Here is a 16484-nt window from a genome sequence, read left to right as displayed (position 1 = left end):
AAAAATTAGCTAAGGTTTTAAAGGCCCTAGATGGACTTTTATTTTTTTCTAAATCAGGATTAACTGGAGTATAAGTAACAGACTAGGTGCTTTCACTGCCAAAAACTATCTAAATAAAGTTTGAATCTGGCAGTACAAGCAGCAGCCCTGCCTGCACTCATAGAACTTGTTATTTTGTGGTACACAAGTTAGCATGCTGTCCGTGCTCTGAAAAAATTGAATTCCACAAAGCATGAAATGCCTTTTTATCTGAAACTTGAGTGGAAAAATAAGCAGCAATCAAATGAAACACACGGGAAGGCTTTTCTCTCTTTGTTGTTTATTCTACAAGCATTTATTTTAGCAAAGTTATTCTACTTTTAGAGTGGTGAGATACTTTCAGGAATAATGGTGCAGATGATGTGAAGAACTTACTCAATGAGTGTAAAAAGAAGGGCAAAAAAGAAAACTCATGAAAACCCTCCAATCTTTGTAAAAGATTGTGTGAATAAGCATAAAAATTATCTTTAAAAAGCAAACAAACTTATTTTATGTAGATACTGCTCTTCAAAAATAATTATTTGATCAAGGTTGCTTGATCAAATACAGTAATAATGTAGCACATCATTTCTCTGCATGTTTAATTATGGAACTTTTCCATTATTCACTGTAAAGAAACAGTTAATTTGTTTCTTAGTGAAATCTATTCTCATCATCATGTGTACATTTGATAACAGGAAAAGGAGAGAAAAAATGGGGCTGTGTGTGAAAGTCCACTCTGGCAAAGAAATGGGAATTTCTTGCCATACTGGGTATGGTTAGGGTTTTGTGAGTGGCAGTAAAAGTATCTTTTCCATGTGATGGAAAGTGTAATGATGCAAAGCCACCTCCTCTTCTCACTGTGGCCTAATCTGTGGGCCGGCAGCTCCTGAGTTTTTGTACTGAGCTCCAGATCAGGAGAGAGAGTTTGTGACCATTGCACAGGCTCAGTGATGTTTGGCATGTGGGCAGTGGCTGGTTGGTTTCACAGCATTTGAGTTACTCAGATAAGAGTTGGCCACCCCCCACCTTCAAGATTAATTTCCAGAAGTATTTGTCACATTTGTTAGGATAATAGGTATTTGATTTTATTTGTATTTCAATACCAATAAGTCATGAAATGATTTTCCTATAAAAGTTTTCACTAAAATCCTTGCAATTACTTATTTACTCAATAGATGGGATATGGCAAGAAATGCTTGACCTTTTCTTTTTCAAATAGCTTTAACAACCAAGCATTAACTAGCTATTCATCAAAGCATCAGTATAATGAGGAATCACCTTCAGCTCACCAAGAGAGAAACAAAAGTAGTACTACCCCACAGCAGGAAAAAAATCTTTTTTTGAGCAACCCAAAACTTCAGATATTTTGTCCTTTTTCCTGCCCTCATCAAATCATTTTGTTTAATAAATGTCTTAACAAAAAGATTAGCCTAGCCTTGCATGGAAGGCTGCAGCCTTATGTTCCCTTAACTTCCCTAGAAATTAGAGTTATACAGAAGGATTGAAGTAATTTTTGCTTTTTTCTAAAGGTTTCAGGTGAATTGGTAATTAGCAAGAAGAATGAAAGGATGCACTGATTTCTCTGCTATAAAAGAGCAAAGTAAATAGCTCGTACTCATTCGCTGAAGAAGCATCTCAGTAGAAGCCAGTATCTACCCCTTTAAAGGCATTAAGACAAATGCAAAGAACACAAATAGCTGGAGTTTAAAGCAGTTTGTGAACCACTTACACAGAAAAGCTTTTCCCACATTATTCTCATTTTGCTGATAGGGAGTGAAAGCCTAGAGCCCTGTTTAAGATCACTCAACACCCCTATAACTAAGATGGGCAGAGAGACCACAGACTTGGCGTCCAACCCTCCGGCTACCAGTGGGATCACCTTCAGGAGCAGCTCAGGAGAGATTTTGCTATGTTGCACAAAGTACTGCAACACTAGCTCATGGTTAGGATGGCAAAGAATTGTTAGCCCATTACACAGTGTTTGAGAGACAATGGCTTTTGAGACACCCTCCAGCTAAGTCTACCTATTTCTAATTAGGCAGTTATACGCCGTTTGCATTGATGATAAGTAAATTAAATAGGATCAGTAGCATGAAAATCTGTATCCTCAGGTAGAACTTTAGGACCATTTTAATGATTTGCTCTATATATGCAGCAAGATGATAGTCAGGGAGCCAAGAAAAAAAAAAAAAGCCCTGTGTTCTGCAAGGAGTATTAGGGTATTAGGGTGGGACATCAGGTAAAACTCTCTTTAGAGATATACAATCATGTTGCTGAGGTGTGCAACTTTTTCCACAAATAGTGGTGCCCTCTTATAGAGATGTACCTACCAATTCCCTAGGGTAACTGGTGTGTCCTTGCTTCGAATAGTCTGTGCTTGGGGTTTTCATTTTCCTTTTACTTTGGGTTATTAGCCCCATTTATTCAGTACAATTTTTTATTATCAGAGAGTCAGCACAAACCAGTAAATTAGAGTATTTGAATCATTGCATCTGCATCTGAGAAAGTGGCAGTAAAGAACATCATTGCTGTGGAAACATCAAAAATGTTATCTAGACCAAACATGCCCAATACCTTGCCTGAAGGGCTCCTGGAGCAGCAGGTAGGCTCTGTCATTGGCATTCATGAGAGCATATCCACAGTGCCAGCTCTAACAAACTCCTGTGTTATTCATTTGGATGAGAAGCATCACATCCACTTCGTATCTGACATGAATAGGATGCAACTTTGGCTGTATACATGCTTAATTACAAAGCAAACAGCATCTCATTGTGCCCTCCGGCCCTGATCTGGATGACCAAATGTAATATAGTATTAATCTCGTTGTAAAAAATAGTCTTTTCAGGCAAATATACTGATGGTCTGGTGTCTGTACAATGAACATCTCTTAACATGAGATCAATAAAATTATTTTCCGTAACTCCAGATCAAAAAAAACAAACAACAAAAACCCCACCCTCACTTATGCTATCAAGCAAATACACAAATGCTGCAGATTTACCATTACCTCTTCAGCTTAAAGAAAAAAATTGTCAGCTTGATTGCCTGCTCTCAAACTCTGGTGATTTGATTTTGCTGCTCTATTGACATTTACCTTTGTAAACAAAAATTTATGATATTCACCATACATAACAATTTTCAAATTTTATCAGTTTTCTTCATAGTACCTTTAAAGCTATGAGCAATGTACAGTAACTGCTGAAAGAGTATTAGGCTGTGGCTCGTTCTCCTAGGCTCCATCCGCCCCAGTAAACCCACTCTAAATTTTGATGGCATATGATTTTGTCAATGCAGTTATGTCTCAGTAACTGCATTAAAACATTTTGCGCAAACACTCTGACACTACACTTCCATAACTACCTACTTGCTATGCATGTTGTTAGAACAAAACTTTTTTTAGTAATACATAAATCGTTTAAAATGCGGCCAAGTTAGCACAAAATTTTCACTTGGAATAAAGAAGACTGGACTACAAACCAAGGGACATCACTTTTCTAGCAGCATTATTAATGGGAACAATTTTAGTCTTCAGTGATGGGGAAAGACAGGCTGTAGCATTTTTTCAAGTTCAGAACAGAAAATAACCATACTTGCAAGAATTCAATTATTCTGCGTTAAAGCTGCCATGGGATTACTGTACATTTATACATTAGAAAGTCAGTAAATTATTTTTTTATAAATTAGTCTCTCAAAGATGATTTTTTTTTCCTCTCTGTTCTGAATGCCAAACTCCTGACTGCTTCTGCACTACAGGGACTTCATATCTGGATAGCCGACATCTGTAAAAACATTTCTAATGAAAACACTACTAATACAACCCCCTGGAGAAACAAATGAAATGAGATCTAAGTATGCAGCCGCCTTTCTACAGCTCTGTCTTTAACAATAGCGATGCTAGTGCTTCCCATACAAGGCTTGACACAGGTCATGATCATTTAGGCACAGTAGTAGCAAAATAAATAATTGTGTAAATATGTAATAACTGGTATAAATACTCCAGTAGCACTTAGAAGATATGATAAAGGACTTCTGTTTTTAGCTGTGCATTAAGGTTTATCTCAGTGGATGGAAGGGAGAAGCATTTAAACTGCAATGAGAGAGAACTGCAGATTGAATACTTGAAAGCTCAGTGGTAGATATAACAACGCCTCTTCTCTGCAACAGCAATTTAGAAAGTGTATAAGTGCTAAAAGTGTTGGATAACTGCTCAAATATTATAAAAACAGTGGTTAGAGATCCACTTAAAAAATTATAAAGATCAGTAATGTAACTATATACTTAATCAATTCAGATTCAAAGCAAAACGACACTATCTTATTTCTGAAATAATTGATCCTATTTTTTAATAGATATATGTATAAGCATTCCACTGCTTTAATATGTAAATAAGAATTCAGACAAATTTTCTGTTAGTCTAAAAACTATCAGGGGAAAAAGGTCTATTTCTTCATAAAATTTCTCAAATCTTAGGAAATCATCCATACCATTCAAACACTACATTCAGGTTTCCTGCCCTTAGTACATTTAAACATGTACTAAGTAATTTGAGGCAATAGGAAGTCCTCACCACTAGAAAAAAAAATTGCCACATAAAGACACAGGGAGGAATCCTCTGCCTGAATTTCATAATGAACAAAACATAGTGAAGAAAAAATTTAGTGTTTCTAAATGCCCTAATTTCAAATTGGACTAGTGCTTTTGCTAAACTAGACTGTACAACTACAGGCTATAAGCAAAGTTTCTTTACTCAAAGTGAACTGCAAGTCCTGGGCCCAAAATCAAAGGCAGATGAAGCTGAAGATGGAAATGGTTTGACATGGAACTGACAGCTCTGTCACCTGCGTTCACAGAAATGTATCAGCAAGAGTACTTGTTTTGAAATAATTCCATCAGCTTTCCTACTGAAATCTGGGTGCAATAAAATCAATAGCACTTTGCCAGAATTCCAGGAGGGTCTAGCAGTTGTTCCTCTTCCCACCATATTTTTCCTGGCCTATAGAACCAGGCCTGAACCTGTAAACACAGGTCTCACTTCCAGCAGACTTTTTATGCTGTGTAAATTAAAACGGGCTTCTTATCCCATGCATCTGTTCAAAATGGCATTTCTTGTGCAATGAAGAGAGATTGAGATAAAAATTTTGAGATGTTTTTGATTAAAAAATGTTATTTGGTCTTTCCACTGAATGACAAAGCTCTAAAATGGCTTTGAGATAATAAAAAGGCAAATGGAATCCAACACAAAAATTTTCTTTGAAAGACAGAAATATTGAGCTCATGTCTGCTATATATATCTACTACAAACATATTTTGCTTCTGGAATACTTCAGACTGAAGCAGAGGCAAATTGTGCTGGAAAAATTAAATTGAAACATACATCTTAGATTATCATTAATTTCCTCATTCTGAAACAATGAACACTAAGAGTAATGATTATAAAAAATAAATCTTCTATGTAAGTTACTTTAATAATCACAAAATGTATGCTTTGCACCCTGTAAGCTGTAATCTTTCAAATAGCTACATGGAACCAAATAGCTTAAATTATGAAGTTTATAGATTTTTTTAAAAACACAAACATTCTATGCTTCATCTTACCCAGTACTTTGATTTGCTAGAAAGAAAACTCAAGTTTCTTTATAAAATATATAGCAACATGATTGTAATTTTTTACATGCCACAGAAGAGACTCAATTAAAAAATTAATAGAAAAAATAAAAAAGTGAAATTAACTTTGTTTAACAAGTTTATTCTTTTATAGATTCAAGCACTAAAGACTGTCATATGACTGGAAATAGTACACAAAATTATTTGCTCAATTACATACTTAAAAAATAAATGCAAAGTCCTTAATATTTATTTGAAAATCAAATTTTACTTCATGAAATGATATACCTGAAAAGTTATAAAATACTAGTCCAAAAACCAACCAGTTATGAAAATTTAGTCAACACCGTCTTTGCTATATTTAAGTCTCAGGCACCCTCCAGTGTCTAGAGAAGAAACTACACAAGTGAGCAAGCATTTGAAGAAAAAATGCCATGAACAAGTTTTCCTGTCAAGATAGAAGCTCCCTGCATAATTTACAATAATTGCATGTAACCCTGTATCAGTGATATGACACAGTGTGATGTAAAAAGTATTGAAAAATTGCATTTCCTGGATTTCTATGGGATTTCAGAGGGTGATATTTTGTGGAGAGGGATCTTTAAGCACACTACATAGAAAAATACATTTACAAATGCATTTCTTACAAGTATGGCATTGACAAGTATTCAAGTATTTCTCAGGGAATATGATCTCAATGTTTATACAGCTTATTTATAACTTTTCTAAGAAGTCTAAATGAACAGTTTGTTAGCAGAACCTATACTCATGGTAAGGAGAACAAACAATGCATGGAGAGGTAAAACCAGATATAAATACCTCTCCTCCCATTTTATAATTAATGCCACTCAAAACAGGAAGGTCGCATTTTTACAACCCTCTCTATGAAAGTTCACTGATTTTATGCAAAAAACCCAAACCACTATTTTTTCCATTGGTACCTTTGTTCATTTTAAAAGCAATAAATCCCATGATGACTTTTGTACTTGGCATTCAAATGTCAATTTGAAGACAGGACAGACAAGAATGCCTTTTGAACAGACAGTGTTGTAAGTTAATGTTATTAGGTGAATCCACACAAATCTAACAGAAATGGAATGAAAGCTGGAAACCAAAACTTTTTCAGCTATGATTATGCACGAACTAACACTAACTGTGGATTTCTCCCTTGCATGCTGTTTGTACTTCCACAATCAAACGCAACTTTACATACAACTTAAGCGGTAATGAGATAACAGGTTTTGAAATACATGTTAAGTAACTTGGAAGTGGTTTACATCTGGTTAAAGAAAACATCTTGACTTAGAAAAGCTCTTGTTTTATGTTTGTGTTCAGAATTATGGCTTTAAGTATCTTTCCTCATTAGCGATTGATATAAGAATGCATGTATACTTCTGAAGAAGTTCTTCACTGTCCTGGGTATACCCTTACCAGGACACGTGCAAAACTGCTAGGGCAACCCTAGCAATCAGGTTAGTTAATAACTGATTCGGCTTCAGTTTCATAACGTTTGATTTTTTTTTCCCCCTCACACTCCAAATCTTGTCTCTAATTTACTAAATAACTTAGTTATGTTAGCTGCAGTCAGAAGCAAAAATTTATTACTTGTCATTTAGTGAAAAACAAACATTGGGTGAGTGCTTCAGTTCAGAATTAAGAATTTTGTAAGAGAAAAAAGCTGATGTCATTTTGCCCTGGTATAGCTGAAGAGATATTTTTAAAAATTGAATGAAATCATAACAATATTGACTAAAAGCCTCTTAGAATCAACATTAAAAATATTACAAATAAACCTCATCAGGGTGAAGCAAAAAGAGGTAGGAAACATTTTGGAAGAGTGTACAGAAGATAAATATATTTACACACACGCAATTTATATATATACATATGAGTATAGAAACATTAAAAACCAGTCATTGCCCCCATAAAACTTAAAACTGTGCTTAACTTGACATATTCCAAATATTTACATTGACTTCAAAGAGAGCTGACCATAATGTGCAAAACAAAGCATGATGTTACATATTTCACAAAGTACTGTAGGCTCATAAAAGTCACTCTATTCAGAATTTAGCTCTTTCTAAAAACTTTTTTCATGCTTTTAAATAGTAATGTTCCTTTTTGCAATAGCTTCTCTGATTTGACGATCAAGTTCACTTACAATATAGTCTTCATGATTATAGACTCCTGTTCTCAACAGGGTATCCCTCTCTTCTATCAGACGAGAGAGGTAATCATCCGTATTCTCATTTAGTTTTCTACAATAAAGACTATCCACTCCACCAGCAGAATTATCTCTAACATCCTGTGGTTTCTTTTTCTCTTCTTCATGTTGTTTTAGTCTGATATTGACAAAATAGAAAGAGTTAGAGAATATTAATCCCCACTCTGATTATCTTTGTTTAAGTCTTTAGTTTGTCTACTGAACTACTAAATAAAATAAAGCAATCTGTAAAAGGTAAAAAAATTATTCTGTCTCTGGGGAAGACAACAACAACAAAAAATACTAATATAATACTTAAATATTAACAAAACCTTTTTTATGTGCATATGTATCTATGATACTCCCTAACAAGGCTTCTGCTTGGTCATGTAAACTGTACTCAAATTAAAAGGGTTCAACATACAGAACACTGGTGCAGACAGCTTTTGGAGGATAGCATTAGATAAATCTTAAATTTTAATGTATTCAAAATAAGAATAAAATGTGCCTCATTCTTTTCTCAACATAGCAGCTATGCTTATAACAGAAGGTTTAAAATAGAAAAAAAAGCTTGGTGCTGTACATCTATGACCTTAACAAAAAATAAATCAGGTGGTGTTAAACATGAATTTTTCTATACTGCTGTACTGTTGCATTTTACAAATGTGCAATCTTTACCTAAGGGACACTAAACTGTGTTTTTTCTGACAGCCAATTATAATCTTGATTTAATTGAATATTCTCCTGTTTTGAGACTGACAGGAAGGAAAGTGGGCAGCTGAGGAAGAGTCTTACAAATACTTTTTATACCTGTTAAGTTCATTTTTGATATGGTCCAGCTCTTGTCGGTCTGTTTTCCCCAGCTCTTTCTCTTCTGCTGCCAAATAGCGCAACCTCATGTGCTCGAGCTCTTGTTGCTGCTTTTTAAGGTGAGCCATTGCATTTTCTTGTTCTCGCTGTGTGGGAAAGGGTGAAGACATAGCTCAGTTGACTATGTGATTACATGTAAAAGTGCTAATTATAGCAACAGAACAGAACTTTAGGAATGAAGTCATGACAATTACATCTCCAGGAGTATTAGAAATGTAGGAGTTAACAGAATGTCTTAGCCACTGATATCTACAATGCAGTAAGACCAGTGACTGTCACCATCACAGTAAACCTCTCCAGGCTGGATCAACTGCAGCCCAATTACAGATGTATTCCAATTAACAAAATAGCAAAATTATTAACAAACCCTCTCACTAACTCTGGCTTTAAGTTGGTAGACATAAAACTTACCCTTCTGGAACTGCTCAAGCAGTGGTATATGAAATAAATTTTTCTGAGAAAATAAAAGGTAAATAGCTGCAGGAAAAGTTATATCATCAACCCCATAGTGCCTAGTACCAAAGCTTCAAGAACTGCTTTTTGAAATTACAATTTGTAGTTAAAAAATAAGTCTTGGAAACAAAATTCTGGCAAGGTGTTCTTTTGCTTTTGCAGCACTATGTAAAATTTTAGATAACTTACTTTGTGAATTTAGTGAAATCAGTCTATCCATTCCAAAAGTTGCTTGGCTCTAATTTTTTAAACCTATACAGATACTAAAAAAACTAAGGTTTGAATCCGCTACTACTCCATGACATTAAAGTGATATAATACACATGGTCCTCTCTCCACTTGTTTTCCCCCCAGTTATTTTCCATATGACGTAGTGCACTATCTGAATACAGTCAGTCTTACACAGAATAAGACAGAAGACCTCAGGTAGTTAAAAAATAAGACAGGAGATTACTCAAACATCCTGGATCTAGGCATATCACGAAGTGCAAGTTCATCTTTGCAATTCTGACACTGCTTTCAACTGGAGTGTTTGGTTATTAATACAATCAGTATTATATTTATTATGCGGGTTAAAAAAAAGGTAATTTTTTGTTTGATATGTGTGGGCATACTATATATACAAAATCAACCTCATAATATTTGAAAGACTTTAATCAGGTTGTTTCCTGAATTCCAGCTGCCAGCATTTTAAGCACTCCCTGTTGATGATCAATAATGGGCAAGAAAATTTGAATTTCAGAAGGAATTGGTACTGAAAAAAAGACCTTAACTGTTAATGTGAACAGACAACGCAATAGAGAAGTACTCAACAAGAAGTCAACCCTAAAGACTCTAAAAACTTTGTTTTCATACTAAATTCAATACACCAGACAGCCAAATTAAATGTTAGAACATCAGTGAGACAGGTTATAAATCTCAAAGGTTATAAATCTTGCTAAAGAGATACATACTAATAAAAAAACAGAAGCAGGAATCCTGCCAAAGAGACTACAGCTGATAGATGACTGAAGCATAGAAAAAGCACTTGGTGAAGATAAGGCCACAGTCCTTCCTTCCCCATCAAGAATTAATTACAGAAGGACATTCCGATGTGAGAGAAACCCTTTTTTTATGTGGGAAAGAGTTGAAGAATACTATAATAAAACCTATACTGTTTCAGTCTGAGAATAATCTAAAAAAACATACAGCAAATATTAAAACAAGTTACTACAGACTGCTGATGTTTAGAATTTTCAAGAGTTATAACAAAAAGTTGTGACATTGACTGGAGGTTTGTCTTAATCCATCACTAAAACTGGTGTTGACACCACAGGAATAACTTTTTTTTTTTTTTTTTTTTAATTACTCTTTCTTTAAACAGAGGCCTTAGAAATACCCAGGAAGTACCAGCAGAACTTAACTTTCATAGTGGCCAAACTGGTTGAAACCATAACTAAACCCAAACCCAACACAGTGTATGGGTACACCAGGAAGAATAAATCTAGCTTTCTTAGAAAAGTCACTCTTCCCACCAGTCTTAAAAAACCCAAACAAACACCACACTAAAGAAACCTCCTACCAAACACACAACTAAGCAGTCACAGGGAAAAGTACTCTCAGCTGATTCAGGATTTAGAACACCACAGAAAGGATAGCAATTGATCATCTCCACAAGAGCAAGAAGTTAACAGTGGAATTCCACTAGAATTTACTCTTCAACATATTCATAGAAGAGGAAATCACTATGAAAGTTTGCTGCTGATACAGTGTAATTCAGTGGGGGAAAAGGCAGATGTGTAAAGAGTAGGAAGTTATGGAGACAAAAATGAAAAGGAAACAGTTTGAAAAGGAAACAGATAATAAAGAATACATTCACATATGTCCATTAAAGACAATAGCCTGAATGCAACTGCCGGCTCACGATATACTTAATTGACTGACTGAGAGCTGCTGGAGGCTATTCAAAGATATCCAACTTGTGTTTATAGATCTTGTGCATCTACTGCTGATCTCTGTATTGACTAGACTGATATTTCACATCAGTTCACTAGCTGGGTCTTTCCAACCCAATGAAAAACATGGCTGAAACTCAAAACTACATAATATTCCAACTAGTGAAATGATTCACGTTATTAAAATATGTTGTTAAGCAATATACTTGAGCATGCACAACAAGCTTCTTGATCACAGAAAGTTTTGAATGAAGATAGACACTTATGCTTAATTAAAAAATACTACATATAAAGCAGTACTGTTGAAGTATTTGAAAGAAGAGGCAGAGAGTGGGTTTTTTCAGGTTTTTCTTCCCTAAAGATCCAGCTAATATCACAATGGTATTCTCTAGTTCCAAAATACGTAGATAGGCAACAGTACACAGATATACGCAGTACGCAAAGCCATATTTCAAGTACAAAACAGGCTACAAAGAAGAATGGAATAAACAAGCTATGAGAAAGAATGGAAATATCATAACTATTATGGTACTTGGAATAATGTTCAGTTGTTTATTTTGCTAAATGCAGATAGTAAGAAAAAACCCAGAGCGTGATCTTGTCTTAAGCAGCTTGCTACAAAACTACTTCAACTTTAGTTAACAGAACAAGTACACAGATTGACAGTCAATCTGATTACCCCAGTTACAAATAATCTAAAAGTATGAGGACAAGCTAATACTTACTTCTTTTGAGACCATCAATCACTGTTCTCAGTGCCCCCATTCAATTTCCTAAACTAAATCCTTTACAAAGAAAATTAAAATGCTGCTGTTTCAGGAAAAAAAAATGTTGTGACTAACACCTTAATTCAAACATGAGACCTAAAATTTTGAGTGTGTTAAATCTCCTTTGTGAAGTCCTATTTAGTCTAAGGTGAGGAGCTTGTGACCTGCATATGTAGAACAAATCCATAAATTTCTGGTTATCTGGTTTTACAGGTAAGGAATCCAGTAATTCAGTCTGGTTATTAGCTACTTCTCCTGATTAGATAAGTGTAAGAGACTTAACACTGATATCACTGAGTAGATGCAGTACACTCTGCATGTCCAAGTTGTGGGTTTAAAATAATTTGTCTAGTACATCCTAGCTTTCCTGTTGACATTATCTAACAGTGGTAAGAGTCTTGAAGGACTCACAATAAATTATATAAGAATGTCATTTACAAGAAACTGACTCATCTGTAAGAAAACTATCTTGGAGGATGAGACTGACATTTTCCTCTTAATGTGATGACAAAAATTTAACTCTTTTACACCTGAGAGGACTTTTAATTGCCATTATCTCTCTTATCAGCCTTTCAACTTATGCTGATTTGTAAAATGTTTAGTTTCAGTCCAATAAATTTTTTTGCAAATCATGAGATAAGGATTAATTTTAGGAAACTCCTTGTTCTGCAATTCAGTTTATTCGTGCTCTCATTGTCTCATTTTAAACAAGGGGTACTGTCATGGGAAGGTGAAGTATTAATCTAAGTCTGTCATATTTGTGTATCTCAATAATTCTATGAGAAAATTAATTTTGAAGGTACATTGTGCAAAAATTGACCAAAAACTAAATACTGCAAAACTAACGCAAAACAAAGTAGCACTTGTTACTAGGACAGCAATACTTCCACATAAACAGAAATCATCACATAGCTGTGACTACTGAGTAGAAGCCTTCTAATCCAATCCTTCATTTGTGAAGTATATTACTCAGGTCTATGAGGGAAAATTTTGAAAGTGTTCTTCCACCCGCAGATGAAAGGCATAACTGCATGCTGGCCAGAAGCAGCGTGTGGGACCACAGACTTTATGACCCACTGATGTGTCACTATTTGAGGCAGGGAAGTTCAATGATCCATACATTTCTGCTGTCCAGCAACATGCTCACAATGGCAATCTGAGAGCAAAAAAAGGCATTTTAGACTAGCTCAAAGGAGAGGTATATGTTAGAAGAAGTACATATATTTAAGGTTAATAGAACAGTGTATAAAGCTCAGTCAGAACAGAAAGAGGATATACTAGTCCCAATGCTTTCATATTGATCAGATTTTATTTAACAGATTGGTCCTTTATGCCCTCACCAAACAAGTTCATTTCAGGACTGTAACTTTTAAAGAATATCTTTAATAATGTTTAATTAAACCAAGAAAAAGACAGAGGATAATGAATAAGCCAAGGAGAGATGAAGGAAAAGCAAGGCTTTTCTGCGGACTCCTTTGTTCAGTTCCTGTTCCTTTTGGTGTTTTTCTCTGAGAAAAATTCTATCAAAAAAACCCAATAAACACAAAACAAACCAAAACCAGTGTCACTAGTGAGCATGCTCTTTGCTAGGGATTATAGTCCCAGATTTGTAGGGACACAAGTTTAAATATACTGAGTGCTAAATTCTTGTTTTCCCAATACAAGAGAGAAACACCTTTATCAGTACATTTTGTCTCCAAGATAATGTTGAGTAGGAATTCCTTTCAGATAAATTTGGTTTGATATTTAATTTGATTACTAATACAATTGTGATGTAAACATGGCAAATACTTGGCACTTTCTTATTTGGAGTGTCGAGGGAAAAGTCCAGATTAATTTAAGTCACCAAAAGTCAAGAATTTTAGAGGCATGCTATGCTATGGCCCTTAACAGCAACTTTTAAACACAACAATATTAAATTAAAAAAATAAAAATCAACATTTGCTGAAGCAAGGTTTTCCTACCATTCAATTCATGACAGTCCAGCTTGGAAAACAGACACTAAAACAAGTGAGAAGGGATTCTTTCATGATGGATCCTGTGTGTAATTTACATAACACACTTCATATTCTGTGATTTTCAAATGTCTTTCTCAACATTAGTCTTTGACTTCTTTAAAAAGTCTGTCATAACAATTTGTAGGGTGCATAACAGAAAACTTGTTCTATCTATAGCATTCTTAGCAGAGCAAGAGAAACCCATTTCCTAATAATCCATCAATACAAGAAGATGGCAAAGGATTTACAACAGTTTGATAAGAAGGGAGGCATGCTCACTTTAAATTAATTTATAGACAATTTTGTTATGATGATGGACCATAAAAAGACTATATTTTGTTATGATGAGAGAGAAGGAAGGATTTCTTATTCACTTCAGTGACGAAACTGGTGTCACTTCATCAGACACTTAGGTATTAAAATCACTTTTCCAAGACAATGTAACAATCCACTGAGCAATGAGCACTTTTCTTTTTTAAATAGAGAAGGAGCAGATCTCTGCTGTATAGTAGGTCTTGAAATGTAGCAGAATTTATTGTGAGATGTTTAAAAGTAAAAAACCAGTATCAATAAAACACTTCTGCACATTGACTTTACACATAAAATTAAGTCCCACACTTCTAAATCCCCTTGTAACACCTTCATTTTATTCTGTGTATACTGAAAAATTAAGCTACAATTGAATACTTAGTATTCTTCAGTGCGCACAAGTTTAAACATACATACTGCATACTGAAAATTCTCAGTCAAGACTTTCTGGCTAACTTTCCAAACTTTACTCCTATAATATATCCTAAAATAAGAAATGTTTCAGATTTATTCCCAACTGCTTATTCTAGGCAGTCAGACTTCTTTAAATTTCAATAAGAATTACTAGAATTTTTGTTTCTAAACATTTTGCGTTTTTAAATTTCATCTAAGGGAACACTCCAGAATCATCAGCTGCTGGATTAAAGGCAACATTGTGAATAGAATATAAAACCCACCAGAAACTCAGAACACTTGGAAATACATTGTAACTGCACCGTCACCCAATCATCAGCCACTATCCCACAGAAAGGCAGCAATAGCTGAATCAAGAATATCATATGCAAGAATATCAAGAATTAAATCTGCAATATGTATTAGTTGGTCCAGGTACCTTCTCCTGCGCTACTTTCTCACCGCTGCTAATCCTGCTATTCCTTGCTCCTTTTCCTTCAACCCCACACCTGCCTCCTTCAATAAAATTCATCACCAATATTCCTTTCACTTATTAATTTCATATTTTGCCATTTTCCTTCACAAACAAAATAAATCCATACCAAATAAGTCTGTGTTCTAGTTATCAGATAATTTACTTCAAAGTTTTACTATTTTTCTTTACTAGTTTTCATCTCTAATATGCTTGAGAAATGGAATACTGTTTTAGAAGCTTGTACGGTGGAAATCTTAATCACATTTTGAAACCTATGATGATACAGAAATATCAGTGTTTAATAAAAATTAAGCAGTAATAAAAACCCATCAAAATTTGAATTATAATCAGATCATTAAAAAAATCCCTGTATGCCACCAGGTGCTTTAGTTAAGAGGCTCTTCAATCAAGGAAGCACAATCTTTATTTTACCATAGCTGCCTATAAATCCAAAAGGGAGATGTAAACATACATACACTAGACTAAACAATGGCTAAATAGCAGCCACTATTCACTCTCCCACTCATACATACCATGCAAGTCTGTGGGAAAAACTTACCATTGAAGCTAAGGAACTCAAGTAAAGTTTTCTGAAAATAACCCAGACCTGACAAGTCACTAGGAGGGCCTGGATGGTCTCAAGACACAGTTTTTAACCAGGATTTAGACTTTCAACTGTGGGGGGTTTTGTGTGTGCGTGTGCCTTTCTATTTTTTTAAACAAAGATTTACATACTATCCTTGGCTAAATTATTTAAAAATTAATCAAATTAATTACTGAGTGGATAAGCAAGATACTGGACAAGATGGAATGAACTGTCAGCCAGCCAATGTGGTCTATGCTCTTTTAAACAAATACCTCAGTGCTGGTTCTAAAAGGTCAGTAGGACACAAAACACATTAGAAAACTTATAAAAATACTTCTTCCAGAACACTAGATGCACATACATTTTGAGATCTAACAGAAATGAGCAACTTCTGAAAATTACATTTCTACCAGTTTTGATTTCCGTTTTGATACGATGTTTCTTACACCCAGACAGGCACTAAATTTGATATATAGCTTCTGTGTAAGCATGAATGCAATTTCATGTAAATAGTTTGGATTCCTCCTAGAAACAATGCTCATATAAATTTAAAAAAAAGGTAAATCTTATTTGTGTAGTATTAAGATCACCCAATCAGCAACATTGAAAGAGTTTTTGAAATCTCCAGAAATCATAAGTTTTACCTGAATACACAGATATGTAGCTAATTTGATGACATTTTTGTCACCCTGAAAGCTGAATACAGCTATAACAAATGAAGAATTAATACAGATTTTACTGAGTAACAGAGAAAAAGTAAGCTAGGTGAAGTCTATTGTCACTCAGTTTTACAAACTGTTTAAATTCAAGTAACTGTATTTTCTAAGTACAGGTAAATATGACGTGTGTGTGCCTTTGTGTATTTCAGTAAA

The 16484-nt window shown here is 34.6% G+C and overlaps 1 protein-coding gene across 4 annotated transcripts in view; it reads right to left on the bottom strand.

The window, feature by feature from the left end:
* Positions 1-5748: 5748 nt before the first annotated feature.
* CEP120 (centrosomal protein 120) overlaps positions 5749-16484 on the bottom strand; it is a 37844-nt gene continuing 27108 nt past the window's right edge. For 2 of the 4 annotated variants that reach the window (XM_040090623.1, XM_040090622.1), the window contains exons 20-21: positions 8639-8784; positions 5749-7967 (exon numbers count right to left, since the gene is read on the bottom strand). In XM_040090623.1, the coding sequence (XP_039946557.1) occupies positions 7727-7967; positions 8639-8784 (387 nt within the window). In that variant the 3' untranslated portion in view covers positions 5749-7726. Of the gene's footprint in view, positions 7968-8638; positions 8785-12924; positions 13009-16484 lie in introns of those variants that run through there. The other 2 variants (XM_040090621.1, XM_040090625.2) reach the window with 2 other exon arrangements.

Source organism: Hirundo rustica, chromosome Z (assembly GCF_015227805.2).
Source record: "Hirundo rustica isolate bHirRus1 chromosome Z, bHirRus1.pri.v3, whole genome shotgun sequence".
NCBI classification, from domain to species: Eukaryota; Metazoa; Chordata; class Aves; order Passeriformes; family Hirundinidae; genus Hirundo; species Hirundo rustica.
The sequence above is the reverse complement of the archived record's forward strand: the minus strand, read 5'-3'. Positions and strand labels throughout refer to the sequence as shown.